Source organism: Oryx dammah, unplaced genomic scaffold (genome assembly GCF_014754425.2).
Source record: "Oryx dammah isolate SB20612 unplaced genomic scaffold, SCBI_Odam_1.1 HiC_scaffold_18, whole genome shotgun sequence".
NCBI lineage: Eukaryota > Metazoa > Chordata > Mammalia > Artiodactyla > Bovidae > Oryx > Oryx dammah.
In genome coordinates, this window is record NW_024070202.1 from 81,204,217 (window position 1) to 81,224,340 (window position 20,124).

The 20,124-nt window shown below is 37.5% G+C and overlaps 1 protein-coding gene across 1 annotated transcript in view; it reads right to left on the reverse strand.

Moving 5' to 3' along the window:
* Nucleotides 1-20,124, reverse strand: part of SUGCT (succinyl-CoA:glutarate-CoA transferase) — a 776,171-nt gene that overhangs the window by 752,026 nt on the left and 4,021 nt on the right. The window contains exons 2-5 of the mRNA XM_040259493.1: nt 12,996-13,047; nt 12,268-12,341; nt 6,942-7,027; nt 6,338-6,388 (exon numbers count right to left, since the gene is read on the reverse strand). Coding sequence (XP_040115427.1) covers nt 6,338-6,388; nt 6,942-7,027; nt 12,268-12,341; nt 12,996-13,047 — 263 coding nt within the window. The remainder of the gene's footprint in view (nt 1-6,337; nt 6,389-6,941; nt 7,028-12,267; nt 12,342-12,995; nt 13,048-20,124) is intronic.

Genomic DNA, 20,124 nt, shown 5'->3' on the forward strand with positions numbered 1-20,124 from the left:
AGTCAGATGAATCACAAATTCATCTGAATTTGGTGAATTCAGATGATTCATCAACTTTCAACTTGATTTGATCAGTTTTCAGTAAGACAAGAAAATAAATGTGATGAATAAGCTATGCTAATAGAAAAGTATTCAGAATGGATAAAGTAAACAAAAAACATTTTACAAAACCAATATACATATTATGTTTATCAGGAGAAATGAGCATACAAGGACATAAAGAGATTTTATATTATATGCTAAAACAGTAATCTTTTTGCCCATGAACAGACATTACTTGTGTAACAATAGAAAAAAAAATTAAGCTAAAAAGAGCTGTGCTCTAAAAAGAGTCAGTAGTCTGACTCTATAAAGTTATAAGAAAAATACAGAAAAGTTGAGTTTAGGAGCTAAAGAGTTCTACTGATAAAGATGCCCAGTAACTTTTTAAAAAATATTTATTTATTTGGTTGAGCCAGATCTTAGTTACGGCACATGGGAACTTCTATCTTTGTTGCAACCTGTGGGCTTTTTTAGTTGTGGCATCCAAACTCTTAATTGCAGCATGTGGGATCTTGTTCCCTAAGTTAGGCCTCTGCACTGGGAGTGCAGAATCTTGGCCACTGGACCACCAGGGCGGCGCCCCAGTAGCTTTTATTATTACCCAAGATTTCAATATGTTTGCATTATGATATTTAATGATAAAATATCTCTGGAAAAGTACACAGCATGTAAGTTTTTCTTTTCTCCATTTTATAAACATTTCTTTTAAATAAATGTATACTAGCTATTTTCTAGATACTGATTCTTGGTGAGTCTGCCATATGACATATTCTCCTTCTCTCTCTGTTTTGAGAGAACTCATTTCAAGAACAGGTATGTTGCCTAAAGTATTAGCTAAGGCATTTGTTAAAATTCTAAACAGTGCAGTGCTGAAATCAGACACATCAGAAATCACCCTGAGTTTTATGGATCTCCACACTATCTACAAGGTTTATACAAGTCAACTGCTTCAGTGGAGACCAAACATTTATCACATTTCCCTAATATAAGAATTTACTATGAAATAAAGTGAGAGGGAAAAACAATTTAGTCCTTGTTTTACTGGTGATCACCTCTTCCTCACTGAGGTGTTCACAAATCAACTAATAATCTACTCTAGAATTTTGCTCACAATATAAAAAAAACCACAATTTTGCATATTGGAGAAGCCATCATCTTTTTCATTTCTTCTGGGAAAAACAAAATCTTCTTTCCACTCACAGTAAAAAAAAAAATTAAAATCAACTGAAATACCAGATACTTAATTCTGAGTTGTTTTCATTAGATATAATTTAGGAACACATTGGAGGAGAAAGACAAGGAATAAAGGGGAATAATGATAATAATTTAACTACATTTATCTGTTAAAAAAATCATAAAATAAATTTTAAATGTATGTCCAAGCATGTTCTTACTCATACGAGATGTATTCTGCAATCAAATGCTCTATCCCTGAGCTCTACCCCCAGGAGATATCTTCTGAAGGATCTAAAGGCAAAGTTTCATAATGTCTTCTACTTACTTTGAAATGCAAATCAAAACTACAGTGAGGTATCACCTCACACCAGTCAGAATGGCCATCACCAAAAAAAGCTACAAACAATAAATGCTGGAAAGGATGTGGAGAAAAGGGAACCCTCTCGCACTGTTAGTGAAAATAACCTGATATAGTATGGAGATTCCTTTAAAAAACTAGGAATAAAACTACCACGCTGCTGCTGCTAAGTCACTTCAGTGTGTCCAACTCTGTGCGACCCCATAGACGGCAGCCCACCAGGCTCCACCGTCCCTGGGATTCTCCAGACAAGAATGGTGGAGTGGGTTGCCATTTCCTTCTCCAATGCATGAAAGTGAAAAGTGAAAGTGAAGTCGCTCAGTCGTGTCCGACTCTTCGCGACCCCAGGGACTGCAGCCCACCAGGCTCCTCCATCCATGGGATTTTCCAGGCAAGAGGACTGGAGTGGGGTGCCATTGCCATATGACCCAGCAATCCCACTACTGGGCATGCTGCTGCTAAGTCACTTCAGTCGTATCTGACTCTGTGCGACCCCATAGACAGCAGCCCACCAGGCTCCCCCGACCCTGGGATTCTCCAGGCAACAACACTGGAGTGGGCTGCCATTTCCTTCTCCAATGCATGAAAGTGGAAAGTGAAAGTGAAGTTGCTCAGTCCTGTCCGACTCTTAGCGACCCCATGGACCGCAGTCCACCAGGCTCCTCCATCCATGGGATTTTCCAGGCAAGCGTACTGGAGTGGGGTGCCATTGCCATATGACCCAGCAATCCCACTACTGGGCATATACCCTGAGAAAGTCATAGTTGAGAAAGACACATGTACCCCAATGTTCCCTGCAGCATTATCTACATAGACAAGACTCGGGAGCAACCTAGATGTCCATCAACAGACGAATGAATAAAGAAGTTTGGTACATATATACAATGGTATATTCCTCAGCCATAAAAAGGAATGAATTCGAGTCAGTTCTAGTGAGGTAGATGAACCTAAAGCCTGTTATACAGAGTGAAATAAGTCAGAAAGAGAAAAAAAAATGCTGAATAAAAATTCCATAATAAATATATATGGAATCTAGAAAAATGGTACTGATGAACCTGTTTGCAGGGCAGGAATAGAGACAGAGATGGAGAGTAGACTTGTGGACACAGAGTCCACAAGGAGAAGGAGAGGATGGGATGACTTGAAAGAGTAGCACTGAAACATACATTACCATATGTAAAACATATGGTAATGTTTCACATATGAGAGCTAGTCGGAAGCTGCTATATAAAACAGGGAACTCAATTCGGTGCTCTATGACAACTTAGAGAGGTGGGATGGAGGCGGGAGGGAAGTTCAAGAGGGAGGGGACATATGTATACTTACTGCTGATTCATGTTGCTATATGGCAGAAACCAACACAACATTATAAAGCAATTGTTTGTTGTGTTTGTTCAGTCCATAAGACATATCTGACTCTTTGCAACCCCATGGACTATACCACACCAGGCCTCCCTGCCCCTCACTATCTCCCAGAGTTTGCACAAGTTCATGTCCATTGAGCTGGTGATGCTATCAACCATCTCTTCCTCAATTATCCTCCAATTAAAAATAAATAATTTTAAAAGGAATTTGGATTAAAGAGCCAATTAAAAATAAATAATTTTAAAAGGAATTTGGATTAAAGAGGAGAGAAAAAAATATAAGCTGTCATTCACCAATTGAAAACAAATTTTAAGAATTCATTGTACTATTCCTGCAATTTTTCTGTATGTTTGAATTTTTCCTGATAAGATTTGGGGGGAAAATAAGACCCATGACACTGCTCTACTGGCCATGATTCATACTCACAACATGGATATAAAACTTATGAACAGTATAACTAGCTGAAAGCAATAGATTTAAGACCCAAAAAAATCTATTTAAGTTTAATTATTTGAAATGTACTTCATTGTTATCAATCAGATCTGAAGAGAAACCCTGCCCATAAAGTTACAATTTAAACCTTATCACAGTATGCTGGAAGACATAGGCAGTATCCAAAGAGAGTGAGAAAGACACCCTAGCAAATTCATTTCTTTTGGTTAGAATCATACATGTAGGCCTAAAATACTCTAATGTACACTGACGTCTTGAGAGCAAGAGCTATGAATTCCATCTAACACTTTAGATGGAAAAAGCACATCTAACACTTTAGATGAATAACCTTAATGAACTTGTAAAGTATTTTTTAAATCAAGTCTGAAATCTTCACTATTCAGGATAAAATATCAGAATATTCTCTCAGTAAGTCACTTCAGTCACTCAGTCGTGTCCAACTCTTTGCAACCTGATGGACTGCAGCATACCAGGCTTCCATGTCCATCAGAAACTCCTCGAGCTTGCTCAAACTCATGCCCACTGAGTCAGTGATGCCATCCAACCATCTCATCCTCTGTCATCCCCTTCCCCTCCTGCCTTCAATCTTTCTCAGCATCAGGATCTTTCCCATGAGTCTGCTCTTTGCATCAGCTGCCCAAAGTTTTGGAGTTTCAGCTTCAGCAACAGTCCTTCCAATGAATATTCAGGACTGATCTCCTTTAGGATTGACAGGTTTGATCTCCCTGCAGTCCAAGGGACTCTCAAGAGACTTCTCCAACACCTCAATTCAAAACCATCAATTCTTCCGCGCTTTCTTTATAGTCCAACTCTCTCCATACATGACTACTCAAAACACCATAGCTTTGACTAGACGGACCTTTGTCGGCAAACTAATGTCTCTGCTTTTTAATATGCTGTCTAGGTTGGTCATAGCTTTTCTTCCAAGGAGCATCTTTTAATTTCATGGCTACAGTCACCATCTACAGTGATTTTGGAGCCCCCAAAATAAAGTCTTTCAATGTTTCCATTGTTTCCCCATCTATTTGCCAAGATGTGATTGGGACCAGATGCCATGATCTTAGTTTTCTGAATGGTGAGTTTTAACCCCATATTTTCACTCTCCTCTTTCACTTTCATCAAGAGGCTCTTTAGTTCTTCTTCACTCTCTGCCATAGGGTGGTGTCATCTGTTATCTGAGGTATTGATATTTCTCCCGGCAATCTTGATTCCAGCTTGTGCATCATCCAGCCCGCAATTTTGCAGGATGTACTCTGAATATAAGTTAAATAAGCAGGGTGACGATATACAGCCTTAAAGAACTCCTTTCCCAATTTGCAACCAGTCTGTTGTTCTATGTCCAGTTCTAACTGTTGCTTCTTGACCTGCATAAAGATCTCAGGAGGCAGGTAAGGTGATCTGATATTTCCATATCTTTAAGAATTTTCCACAGTTTGTTGGAATCCACACAGTCAAATGCTTTAGTATAGTCAATAAAACAGAAGTAGATGTTTTTCTGGAACTCTCTTGCTTTTTTGATGATCCAATGGATGTTGGCAATTTGATCTCTGGTTCCTCTACCTTTTCTAAATCCAGCTTGAACACCTGGAAGTTCACAGTTCAAGTACTGTTAAAGCCTGGCTCGGAGATTCTGAGCATTACTTTACTTGCATGTGGGATAAGTGCAATTGTGCGGTAGTTTGAGCATTCTTGGGCATTGCCTTTTTTTGTGATTGGAATGAAAAGCTAACGCTTAATGAGTGCTAACTATGGCAGGCACCCTTCTATACATTTTATACATATTCATTCAATTCTAACAACCCTAAGAAGTGGGTATTATTGAACTTCTCTGGCGGACCAGTGATTAAGACTCTGCGCTTCCACTGCAGGGGTCACAAGTTTGATCCATGGTCAGGGAACTAAGATCCCACCTGCCACTCAGCCATATAAATATAAAATAAAAACTTTTAAAAAAGTAGTTATTATTGCCCTCATTTGACAAATAAGGGGACTGATACATAAAGAAGTTAAGTAACCTGTTGAAGTCACATGGCTAGCAATTAAAGAAGGCAGGATTTAAATCCTAGAAGCGAACACTAAGGTATGTCCCTAACCACTGTGCTCCCCTGTCCCCTCAAGGAAAGATACCATGATCAGGTCTGGATGCATTAACCATCTGAATAAATGTTAGAAAAAGATTGGGCTCTACAGTGACATAGACCCAGGGTTCAAATTTCAGCTCTTCCCTTTATCAGTTCTGTGATCTTTAGACAATCATTCAAGCCCCCTGAGACCCATTTTGCCTCTTGTGAAAATGAGGCTATAATATGTTATTTACAAAGCAAATTATGAAGATTTAAGAAAATAATATTAGCAAAGTGCCCAGGCCTAAGATCTGATGCAAAGCAAGCACTCAGCAATAGATAATAGTACCATAACTAAACACTCTGACACCATGGAGAAATGTCATACACAATATACCAGAAATTATAAAGCAAGTTATACTTACTGTAAAAGCAGTTAAACTCTTGGACTGCAAGGAGATCAAACCAATCAATCCTAAAGGAAATCAGTCCTGAATATTCATTGGAAGGACTGATACTGAAGCTGAAACTTCAATACCTTGGCTACCTGATGTGAAAAGCCAACTGGTTAGAAAGTTGGCTAAGAAGGCAGGAGGAGAAGGGGACGACAGAGGATGGTTGGATGCATCACCGACTCAATGTATATGAGTTAGAGCAAGCTCCGGGAGATGAAGGACAGGGAAGCCTGGCATGCTGCTGTCCATGGGTTTGCAAGGAGTCCAACACGACTGAGTGACTGAACAGCAGCAAACTCTTCAAAGACATCTATAGCAAAATTTCAGACTGCCAACAAAATCATGTTTTAAACACTTTTACTCTGATATTCAAATCCCTAATTACAACCCAGGGGGTAAGATGCCTTCTACAGAGCATACTGTACCTCTTTGACGATTTTCACCCCTTTTGGATCCTTGATATTAACAGCTATACTCTAAAAATTAAAAATAAGCATATTAAATAAGCATATTAAAGATTTTTCTTTATGATAAAGAAAAATTACTGACAGTTCAGTAGGAGAGCCATTCATATCATCAATTTTCTTCTTAAAGTAAATGTATTTTCCTCAGAAAGAAACATTTAAATCATTTTTACTGATTTTATTTGCAATTTGGATATGTTAAAATGATAGCAAGGACTACAGTAAAATAATTTCAAATAATGATCCCAAATATAGACAATACGCAATCTCCAAAAGAATAACAAACATAAAACAATCAAGTGATTTCTCTCCTTAATAAAATTATTTCCATTCAAAATCATTATAAATTCTCACAATATGCTTTAAGTTAGTAGAAAAGGAAAATAAAAAGGTCTACTGTTTCTATTTGGTAACTGGCAAATGAATAGAATAAAATGTCACTTCTTGAAAATATTACTTATATCTACAAAAAAAGAGTAGAAATAAATGAGCCACAATGCTATCAAAAGTTTTGTTACTACAAGAGGATTATGGAAAGAAAGAAAAAAGGGGGTAATATTCTTACTTTTTTATTTCGGTTAACACTGAGAAAATAAGTACTTTCTGTCCCCACAAAAGGTGGACCCCAAGTTCGTGTATCATCACCAGCTCCTGAAAATAACAGTATGAGCTATTTTAACCTTGGAACATCACGAGACATTTCAAACCAACAAATTTTCTCATTCATATGTTCACAGATGACTACAAAGATCAGCTTAGTTCAGTGGAATTAGCAACCTAAAGGAGCCATGGGAGCTTGTTAGAACTGCCCAAATTCTTTCCCTGTTCATGTAAATCACTAAATCCTCCCATAACTTCTTTCACTAAAACCCAACCCTGAAAGTAAAAATCCAGAACAGAATATCCAAATGCCAGTCTTAAGATACATAAACAGCAAGTTTGAAGGGAAAAAATTACTCTCCTAATTCAACAAACAAGTCAGCTCTTTCAGTGTTTCTGGCATTAAATGTGCAAACAAAATGTTAGGTCTGTAAAGGATTTTTGTTATATATATAATTTGAATCAGAAAAATGATAAGTCTTTATAAAGTGGTATTTGAGGCTAGGTATAAAATAATGATAAATAAATAAATCTATTTTTTAAATCCTGCAGTAATAAATCAGAAAAAGCAAAATAAGCAACTGAGTAGCAAATGTAAATAATTTAAAATACTAGCTTAGAATAAAATTTTAGTTATCAAGGTCTTGCTTCAAAGTAAAATGTTTAAAACCATCAAAAATAGGGTATTTTCTTTGAGACATCTACTTCAAATGACCTGAAAAGTACTTGTGTTTGATTCAAAGACAACACTATAGAGTTACAGAAAAAAATTTTCTTTGCACAAAAAGCAAACAATGTAGATGGAACAGAGAAGGTGAATTAACAATTAATAGGCACAAATTAGTATCACTTAAATTAAAAAATTTATAAGTTCAATTAAATATAGATATTAGAAACTAATCACTACCTAAGTATTACTAGCCCCTCCAATAAGAGATAATTTGTGAGTATGGGCTAAAGTTTAAATTCTAATCTCATTTAAATGATATAGTTAATTTATTAGGCCATTAAACTTTACCCACTGAAACTGATAAAGAAAAACAGACACAGCCTTTTAGAAAACAAAACAGAAGCTAAACGATAGACTCCTTGATTTAAAAAGAAAAACAAAAAGGAAAAAACCTCACAAGAGAAGGGGAGAGAACAAGAGGAGAAAAGCATTAGTTCTAACTGGGGATGAACTGGAAACAAAGCAATAAATGCTAAGTATCAAACTGAACACATGTTCAAAACATCAGGGGAAAAAAAAAAGTGCAAGAGTCCACAAGAACAACTTCCCAGTAATAGACCAGTTAGAGTCTTCATGGAAAAGGTATGTGTGAATATGAATCTCCAAGACCAGCCAGGACCTGCCAGAGTCAGGAGACAGTCCAGCCACTTCTATTTTTCTGAAGGTCTCAATACATTAAGAAAAAAAATTTTTTTAACGAAGCAACATCAAGATAAGGTTAAAATTAGCTTATTTTAAATGATCACATTCATCTCTGATCACTCACATTCATCTCTCGGGTGGAGATAATGTCAGAAATCTAAATTGGAGGCCCACATGGCTTTCCTGGGGGGCTTCCCCAGTGGCTCATTGGTTTAAAAAATCTGCCTGCAATGGAGGAGATGCAGGTTTGATCCCTAGGTCAGGAAGATACCCTGTAGGAGGGCACTGCAACCCACTCCAGTATTTTTGTCTGGACAATCTCATGGACAGAAGAGTCTGGTGGTCTAAAGTCCTTGGGGTTGCACAGAGTTAAACACAACTGAAGCAATCAAGCATGCACACACACATGGCTTCCCTACCAGACCTAGTGTATGTTGTTGTTGTTGTTGTTGTTGTTTAGTTGCTAAGTCTTATGCAACTCTTTTGCAAGCCCATGGACTGCAGCCAATCAGGCTCCTCTGTCCATGGGATTTCCCAGGCAAGAATACTGAAGTGGATTACCATTTCCTTCTCCAGGGGATCTTCCCCACCCAGGGATCAAACCCACATCTCCTGCATTACAGGTAGACTCTTTACCACTGAGACACCAGGAAAGCCCATCCCTAGTATAGAATCCCTAGTATATAAACCAGGGTTTAAGAGAAGCAGAAAGGGAGTACTGATGGCACATGAAAGGTTAAAGGTCACAAGCTTGTAAAACTAGCAATTTGAGAAACATGTTTTATTTGACCCACACACTATTTAAAGTTTTTAACTATCTGCCATGATTTCAAAATCCAGAAGCAGTAGATAAAAATTCAGACTTCTTTTTTTAAATGATATTTCAAAATATTCATTCATTCAGCAAAGATTTATTGGGTGCCTACTAGGTCACAAGCACCACTCTCTGCAGAGCAGACATAGCAGTAAGTAAAGACAACTTTGAAATAACAGCAGCATCATTTGATGGCCAGCCTTCTTCATTCATTTAGGTTACCTGCCTAGCCCTATCGTCATACAGCTTACATTCACCAACAAACTCGAAAAAAATATACTTAAGCTTGATATGTTCTTTAATTACTCAAGTAAGAATAATCTAAGTCCCAAGTCAGAAAACTACAACCAAATTTAATTCAAGAACTAGAGAAAGTGGAAGTGTGAAACTGCTAGTTGCTCAGTCACATCCGACTCTTTGTGACCCCATGGACTGTAGCCTGCCTGGTTCCTCTGTCCCTGGAATTCTCCATGCAAGAACACTGGAGTGGGTAGCCATTCCCTCATCCAGGGGATCTTCCCAACCCAGGGATCAAACTCAGATCTCCTGCACTGCAGGCAGATTCTTTATTGTCTAAGCCACCAACCAAATTTAAGAACTGGAGAAGTGGACACTAAAAAAGACTAACTCTCCACTAAAATTTGAAAATACTGCCAAATCACTTTACCCTCATATCTGTTGAATAATTATCTCAGAAAAACAAAATATATGAACATTAAAATGTACTGAACAGAAGAGTTAAAGGAAAGAGAGAAATTAGTTAGGAAAAGAGCAATGAACACCTGCTAGGAAAAAAGTTTGATGCCTAGTATGTAGCTATGGGACTTAATAAAGTTCTAAATAAGGAAAGGGTCCCCCAGGGTGGAAAGCAAAAAAATAACAAAGGAGAAACAGGTCTACACAAATAGAGAAGAGTGATTCCTAAAATTAATAAGAATACAGTCATTCCTTCATTATCCTCAAGGGTTCCAGCACCAACGAGGACTCCAAAATGGCAGATGCTCAAGTCTACAACTGGCCCTCTATGCCCACAGGTACAGCACCCCCAATTCTACCAACCACAGATCATTAAAGTTCACAAGTCCACAGACTCAACCAACCAGACACAAAGGGCCAACTCTACAAATATTTAACCTAGAGACCAAGGGAAACAGCAAGAGAAATTAGATCGACTATTCTGCCTGTAAATGGAAGACCCCATGGCTGAAATTAGAAAGCATGTGGCACTGAAACTGGACAGCAATGTGGTAATTAGAAGTTTTGTGGTAACTGTTAAACAAAGAAAGAAAAAAACACGTTCGGCTAGAAAGTGAACATTATTCAGCATGTATCCAGCAATGACCAAAAGCAATAAATATCACGGACTGGATAAATGAAGCACTATCTCTGGAAAGCAGGATTTACCAGGCTCTTCTATCACTTGGAGCCTGACAGAGACAGGGTCAGAAAAATGTAATATAAAATATATAATATTTCTCATGCTGATCAGAGAATCTTTTGCTAACTGCTGGGGCCTTCTAAGAAGATTTAGCAGAAAGTCGAATCTTCCAGATCAGGTATTCACCTTTATAGCGTTTAATCACTTACAGTGAATTCATATGTTGACGTAACTGCAATCTAGTCTCTTATGGGTCTGATAGAAACATGCACACTATTCAAGAAGGCTGGACCATTTTAATTGATTTGGGAATTCTGTTCCAAATCCATAAGCATCAGAATTTTTTTTTTTTGCCATGGTACATGGCATGTGAGATATGGAATCTTAGTTCCTGGACCAGGAATCAAACCAGTGCCCCTTGCAATAGAAGCACAGAATCCTGACTATCAGACCACCAGGGAAGTCCCAGCATCAGAACTTGAAAGATAAATAATAATGCTGATTTTTGAAACCTTCCAAAACAAGCTGTTTGTGAGATAATGCAGAGAACATGGACTCTTGGTTTAAGTGCTTATTAGAGAGATAGGAAACGTAATATGACACTTTTCTAAGTAGCTTCATCAACAGCAACATGAATTAAACATCAAAGAGTTGAGAAGGCACCAAATAAGAGTGAGAATTATGCACCCAGTATAGGTTTATTTGGTGGACAAAGGGAAGAGAAGAAAGGAAAGTTGTCAGATGAAAAACATAAAAGCAAAGAATTCATCTTAGCTTCAGTGTTAGCTAAAGGAAAAAACCTCAAAATATTTAAAAGTTTGAAATGGGAAAATGTTTCTTTTATTAGAAATAGAAAATAATGACTTAGGTTGGGGTATTTGGGTTCCTTTTGGAAGGACTTTGATTCCTTTCCTTCCTCCTCCTTCTACAACCTGTTTCTCCCCTCTTCCCTTCCCCTGGTCCCTGGCTCCCCTTCATCCCACAGTGAGGGAAAGTGGCCAGGCTCACTCTAACCTCAGTCTCAGCAGCAATTCTTGTGTGGGGCTCAGGAAGACCAGGATCAGAGATGAATGTCTCAACATTCCCTACTAGCTGTGTGACCGTGCACAAATCCCTACATCTCTCGGGGTCTCTGTGTTCTTATTTATAATCTAGGAATAATAACAGGTGACAGGTTGTTGTAAAGATTGAATAAATTAATATAGGCAAAGTGCTTAGAACTGTCCCAGCACTAAATGTCATTAGCATCACTGTTATCACACTGCATGTCAGTTTCTACCAGTGTGCTTAGTCGCTCAGTCATGTCCAACTCTTTGTGACCCCATGTACTGTAACCCACCAGGCTCCTCTGTCCATGGGGATTCTCCAGGCAACAATACGGGAGTGGGTTGCCATGCCCTCCTCCTGGGGGTCTTTGCAACCCAGGGATCGAACCCAGGTCTCCCCCATTGCAAGTGGATTCTTAACCATCTGAGCCAGCAGGGAAGCCCCGGTGTTTCTAACAGAGGCTTACAGAAACTGGCTTAGGGCTCAACCCTTGGCATGTAAAGAGTAGAAAGAGATCTAACTTTAGTATAGGTACAGAGGAAAATAAAGAATGGAGAAGAAAAATAATCATTTCATTTCAATTCTTTCCTCATCCCACATACAGGTACATGGATATTTAAAGAACTACTAAAAATACTTATTAGCTTGTTTCTATGTTTTAAAGAGAATAGTAGTTTTACCTGGTCTTTCCACTTTTATAACTTCTGCTCCAAGATCTCCTAAATTCATAGTAGCAAAAGGTCCCGCCAGTACTCTACAATGTTAACAGTGATAAATAAATTCATTACCATCTTTAAGATTTTTATATTTATTTGTTTCTTAATGGTCCATCAACACAGACAAGCTCATATAATGTTAGTAAGAATTAAAACTGTTATAAAAGTGATTTGGCCGTATGTATCAAGAGCTTTAAAAAGTATATTCCCTTTGATGCAGTAATTCCACTTCCATAATTCTACCCTAAAGAAGAAATTGAAAGATTTTCTAAGGCCAAGATTTATGTACAAGGGAGTCTACTTTATACTAGAAAAACATCCAGGGGATGACTAAGTAATTAGGTGACAACTATATAATAAAATATTATCGTATATCTTTGTTGAATTTTGAATGGCATGGGAAAAATAGCCAAAATATAACATAATGTTTAAAATGTGAATAAACCTATAATTTCGATATAGTTTCATTTTTTAAAGTATAAATAGATAAGCAGATTAGAAAGAAATGTATAAATATTATACGAATTGTCTTTAGAATAATGAAATTATAGGAAATTTCCTTGATTTCTCTTTCCAAGATTTCAATGATAAGCTTACAAGCACCCTCTTAAAATCCAAGAAACAAATGCTTTTTTAGAGAAAGGGAAAACTCAGTCACCAAAACACACCTCGTTAGATAAACCAATACACACCTCGTTAGATCCAGAATCTTTACACCCTCCAATGGCTTCACATTGTCAGTATCTGGCAAAACAGAGAAAATATTTGAAGATAATTGGTTACTAATTTTAGGAAGGAATAATGCATAATTTGGCCACCTATGCAAAGAGCTGACTCATTTGAAAAGACCCTGATGCTGGGAAAGATTGAAGGCAGGAGGAGAAGGGGATGACAGAGGATGAGATGGTTGGATGGCATCACCCATTCACTGGACATGAGTTTTGGTGGGCTCCAGGAGTTGGCGTTGGACAGGGAGGCCTGGCATGCTGCAGTTCATAGGGTTGCAAAGAGTCAGACACAACTGAGCGACTGAACTGAACTGAATGCAGAGGTTCTTCATATTCTGAAAGCACTCTCTATTACTACCAAATATATAAATAAATTTTCCTTCAGATTACTAAAGGGAACTGTGTATAACACAGAATCCTTGACCAGTCCAATTTATCAATCTGTAAAAATTTTAAAGCCTCTAACACCAGATTATTCCCCATTTAATAAAGTCCAAAGCTACACGTAAAATAGTTTGTCTAATGAAAAATAAAAAGTTGGAGGAGAGAGGGTTGCAGAGGCTGAGCACAGAGGATTTTTAGGACACTGAAAATACTGTGTATGATACCATAATGATGGATACATGTCATTACACATTTTCCAAACTCACAAATAGAACTTTCCATCACCTGAAAGTTTCCACCTGCCCTTTGCAAACTACCTTTCCCTCCATTCCCAACCTCAGGCAACCACTGATCTGCTTTCTGTCACTACAGTTTAATCTGCATTTTCTAAAATATTATCTAACTAAAATGATACAGCATATACCCTTTTTTGCCTGGGTTCTTCCATTCAGCATAATGATATTGAGACTCATCCATGTTGTTGAATTTTTATAAGTAATATCCTGTTCTATGGATATACATTTTTCTTTATCCTTTCTAACCTACTGAATAGGCTCCAGTTTTACATTCCAGTGGATCAAGCTGCTATGAACGTTCATGTACAAGTCTTTGTTGGACATGTTTTCATTTCTCTTGAGTAAATACCTAGGGGAATGGCTGGGTAATATGGTAAGGTTATGCTTAACTTTCTAAGAAACTGCCAAACAGCTTTCCAAAGTGACTGTACAATAATAGTACATGTGAGTTCTAGAAGCTCCACATCTTCAAAACACTAAGTGGTGTTAATCTTTTTAAAATTTATTTATTTGGCTGCACTGGGTCTCAGCTGTAGCACATGGGCTCCTCAATCTTCCTTGCAGCATGCAGGATCTAGTTCCCTGACCAGGAAGCAAACTGGTCCCTTGCACTGGGACCTGAGTCTTAACCACTGGCCTACCAGAGAAGTCCCTTGTTAATCTTTTTAATGTTAGCCATTCTAATGGGTATATGAAGTTTCTCTGAGGCTTTAATTTGCATTCCTTTGATGATTAATGCTATTCAAAATCTTTTCATGTAACAATAGGCCATTCATGTATCTTCTATTGTGAATTGTCTGTTTTTTTAATACTGAAGCAAAATATTCAAAACAACACAGAAATCCACCAACATGTGAAATATTAAATAAGCACTGGCACATCCATATAACAAAATACCATGCCGATGTTAAGAAAAAATGAGACAGATCTACATACCCTGACATGTAAAGTCGACCAAGATATATTCCTAAGTTAAAAAATAAATCAGGGACTTCCCTGGTGGTCCAGTGGTTAAGAATTCACCTTGTAATGCAGCGGAACCAGGTTCAATTCCTGATCAGGGAACTAAGATCTCACATGCTGCAAACCAACTAGAGACTCCCCATGCCACAGTCAAATAAATAAATAAATAATTTTAAAAATTCAAGTTGTAGAATAGAATGTATAATATGAGCCTATGTTTGTAAACATACATAATAATAATAATAATGTTGGTACCTGGAGCATTCATAAAGTTCTACTCTTGGCTAAATCTTGGGGTAAGAATTTATGGAACACTTTCACTAGCTAAGTTACTTATTTCTGTAATTTTGCTTAATTCTTAAATCAGGGGAAAAAAAGAAAACATAAAGAACAAACTGAGAGAGAAACAAGATATTTTAGAGAACTTAAAACATAGAAAAAGATCTTAAATATGATAAGATATTTTGATATCATTAGGAATGAACTGACAAGCAATTATTATCCATTAGACTCCAAAAATATGAGTCTTCTGTACTCATCTCTTTGGGGGCCCCTGTTTTTTTTTTCAAATGAAGCAGGAAATATATTTAGAGATCTCTTCAATTCATAAATCTCATCTCATCATAAATCTATAAAGAGTAGTTTATATTTCACTACCAATGTCAACTCACAATCATAATAAATTGGTAAAATTTTATGTAATGATGCAAAAACTTTTAAATGAATTCATTTAACATCAGCCAATAGCATTTTCCTTTTATGATCTGTGAAGATAACCAAAAAGGACTTCTAAAGCATATTTAAAGTGAAAGTGAAGTCTCTCAGTCATGTCCAACTCTTTGCGACCCCCTGGACTATAGCCCACCAGGCTCCTCCATCCATGGAATTTTCTAGGCAAGAGTACTGGAATGGGTTGCCATTTCCTGCTCCAGGGGATCTTCCTGACCCGGGGATCGAACCTGGGTCTCCTGCATTGGAGGCAGACGCTTTACCGTCTGAGCCACCAGGGAATCCCCTAAAGCATATTTAAGTCACAATCAATTAATGAGTTTTAAATATTTAAGAGCGTAAATGTTAGAGACTGAATTTAATTCTCTGCTTCACTACTTACAATCCTAGTGACCTTGATCAAGGTAAACATTTCTCTGTTTTAATTTCCTCATTTGAAACACCTACATCATAGAGTTTGCAAAGATTAAGTGAAATGTTATATGTGGGCTTCCCAGTGGTATCAGTGGTGAAGAACCCGCCTGCTAATGCAGGAGACATAGAGACTTGGGTTTGATATCTGGGTCGGGAAGATCTCCTGGAGGAGGGCATGACAACCTTCCTGTATTCTTGCCTGGAGAATCTCATGTACAGAAGGACCTGGCGGGCTATAGTCCATGGGGCTGCAAAGAGTCAGATATTACTGAACCAACTTACCACCCAGGCACACACAAAGTACACTTCCTGGCATATAGTAAATGCTCACTAAATACCAACAATTGTTGTTATCATCATCATCACCAATGTAATATACAGTCCCAATACCTCTTAAAGTAGATAATCCAGATTTGAAAGCAATCACATGACTTATGATTATTTTAAGGAACAGAAAATAATATTATTCTCAATTCTCTACACTTTAAAAAGATTTCTACAGCCATATTTTGCCTCCTTATAAAAGACCAGAATTGTCTGATTACAGGGTAAAAAACAGTTGAAAAGAGCATCTATTATAATGTAATTTGTTGAGATATAGTGAGCAGCTTGTATATCACTCTATCTTATTTGGCCTCTAGGATGGAAAGCTATTATGTTGATACAGCTGAGTAACCATGCAAAGGAATATAATTATAATGAAGCTGCCATCAAATTTATGCTTGCCAGAGTTGCTTCTAGGACTCCTCTGGTATTTGGCCCTAGGTTTCCATGACACAAATAAATTTGAACACCAGTGCGGATATAACTGACAGATGCCCACACAAGTGGCTCATTTGTGTGGCAGCAACCATGACATCCCTCTCCCACTGTACTAGCCAACTACTGAGACATTTAACAAAAAAGTCAAGTCCTAAAACAAACTGATCAAATATCACTATCAAATACAACATGTGATAAACATCAGAAGGCTTTCTTGATTTGATATTTTTACAGAGAACTTAATTACCAGAACTTAGGAGTGAGCCAGTAGATGGATATCTCTTCCAAGCTTTATTTAGAAAAGTTAGGAGGATATTTTCTTTCTAGCACAGGTTGAGTCTTGAAGGAATTCTCTGTTCCTAATAGTATAATTTGGCAGGAAATTTTAGGGGTTTAGAGTACTTGGAAAATCAGAATCCACTGGAAAACATTCCAGGGAAACTAAAATTTTTGAGTTGTAAAAAGATAGTGTGGAAGTGACACTCAAGTTATGAGACAAGACACAATTCGGTTCAGAGGTAAAGACTCCACCTGCAGTGCAGAAACCACAGGAAACATGGGTTTGATTCCTGGGTTGGGAAGACCCCCTGGAGGAGGAAATGGCAACCCACTCCAGTATTTTTGCTTGAAAAATCCTATGGACAGAGGAACCTGGCAGGCTACAGTCCATGGGGTCACAAAGAGTCAGACACAACTAAGTGATTGAGCACACAGCAAACAGTAGAAAGATGGATAATAACGTACAACAGTTTATAAGTCATGCTTCACTGACACTCAGTTTCTTCAGAACTGCCCTTCCCTTGCAAGGACTCCGCTATTACTGTGGGATTTGCAATCAAAGAGGTTTTATTATTTTTTTTTTTAATTTTTACTTTATTTTACTTTACAATACTGTATTGGTTTTGCCATACATTGACATGAATCCACCACGGCAAAGAGGTTTTAAAACTGCTGGATGCTACTATTTTAATGAAAACTTGAAGAAAAATGCAAAAAGACTAGAAATAAAGGGCTACCAAATGATAGGTAAAGCATTACACAACCAAAGTACCAATGGGTACTAATCCCTAATCCCTCTGCTCTTCTCACTTCCCAGCTTCTCTTGCAATTAGATTGGGGCCAAATGCCTGGGGTCTGGCCAATAACACATAAACAGAAGCAATATAAGCTTAATTCCAGCCCTAATCCTTAAAAACATCCCATTAGGTCCTAAAGGCTTCTACAGCCCTACTGCAGTGACTGTGGGCTAATCTGCACCACAGCCCCATCCAGCCTTTCCTGACCAATGAAGAAACTAGGCATGGGCAGAAGAAAAATGGCAGTATACCCTAAGCGAATGTAGAGCATCCAAGCCAAGAAGTTAGAAGTCTATTACAGGGGTAGGTTGCTTCACTGCTAGCAGCAGTCATCAAACTGAGATACATTAAGACTTTCCTAAGAAATCAATGAATCATTTTAAAGAAATCAATTTCCAGATCTTAAGCTTCCATACATATTTTTCCCCAAAACTGATCAAATAAGACCTACAAATAAGCTTCTTTCATGACAAGTCTTCTCACACTGGGTAAAAGGAAAGCATATTCCTCACACATTACAGGTCTTACCCTCACCTTAGTTCTTACTATAAAATTTATTTGTGATAAAAAAATTTTTAATATGAACTTAACATATGCAATGCATTGCTAATCAAGTCATTTAGGAGAAAGAACACTAGTATAGACTGGAACATAGAACTGTAGAAAACGGTACTAACTTAGAGACCTTGTAAATAATCAATTTATAGTTATAGGATTCACAACCAAAAGTCAGGAAGCCAGAGCAAAAAGCTTCAGAGTCGAGGCCTCTTTAACGGGCCTGAAGAGAATAACTCAGGGATAACAAGTGGCTGAACCAGGAACTCGTGGAGCAAATGACAGTTATAGAATATGAATGCCCACAAACCCATGAGACCCCTGAAACTTCACTGTGTAGGTGACGTGGCTTTCTTCTGGAAGAAGACTGACCAAAGGGAAGACCTCTGTGTGAATCAGGGAAAGGCATCCATTCCAGGGGACAACCAGCAAAACACCATCATAGGTACTTGAGGGGCATTATAATTATCACAGAAAAGAAAATGTGCGTGTGCGAGGTGTGGGAGGGTGGGAACGGGGGCCAGTGTTAGATGGTGAATGTGATGAGCCTATTTTGAACCCAAAAAGGGAACAGAACCCTATTTTACAGACCAACTGCAAATAAAACAGAAGGAATAGATGGAAAGGGAAGGGACAGCCTGGGAGAAGTGAGTAGACAGATACATATGTCAGAATAAAAATGTTTTATGATTTGATTTGTTTTCAACAGCTTCCAATAGGTCATTCTGAAGAGCAGGAGATGTCTAGAACAACTTAGGATACTTTCCGTGAAGTGCTATGGAACCCTCCCAGGGATGTCTCTTTAAGTAGTAAAGATAAAAATTATTCTCTAAGCCTTTTAGAGTTTTGGGGGGGGCGGGCGGTTAAGAAGGCACAATGAGGAGCATGTTTCCAAGGACAGAGGCAGGTCTTAAGGTGGCCTAGCCATGTTCATGTTGTAAATTCATTCAAACTTTTCATACCTACTATCAAACTGCCCACCAGAAAAGCAGTACTAATATATACCAGCATCAGCGGTGGAAAACAATGTTCTCCACTATCTCCCATAACCCACAATGGCTTAGTTTTGGGAGCATTTTGTTTACTTGTTTGTTGTAAATTCAACAGTTAAAAATTTGCATGTTACCATTTTAATTTTCATTTACTTAATGACAAGAAATTATACTGCTTTTCATACTTTCTCTTTTTATATATTTCTCTTGTAAATAATGTATTCTTCTTGTTGGCCCATATGTCTACAGGCACATTAATCTTTTCCTTATTGATCTGTATGGATTCTTCGTGTAGTAAAAATATTAACCTTTTATGAGTATAAAACACAAAGATACAAATTCTAGTGACATTAAAATTTTATTCACTCATTTTAAAACAAAAAATTGTATCTGGAAAAGAATAATTACATTCTTTAACATCTTTCTTCATGTCAAAGTATTCTGTCAACAATTTTATTATATTCAATAAAAGTTTTTATAAGTGACTTAATGCATTAACACATATTACACATGGGTGAAGAATATTAATCAAAAAGAAATACGTATATATAAAACATATCACCTATGCTTGACTAGAACAATGGAAACATGCTTAGAAGTGAAAAGAAGATCATTAACAGTAGTTTGGCTCTCAGAGACAAGAACAAGTTGCTTCCAACACCTGCTTAATCAATGAGAACATTACATAAGTGATAGTTAAGAGATCCACTGTGTTCAATGCAGACCTCATCCTATCAATGAATGAGCTAATCATATCCTAGAGATGCATTTACTTTTCTACTATTGACAGTCTTTAACATGGAACAGCTAAACAGCTAAGAAGAGAAGAGGAAAACAGAGATAATCTGAAAGGCATCAGGGAACACTGTGGTAGCTTATGCTCTAAGTCTATTACAGTTGCTCCGCCCCCACCCCTCATCCA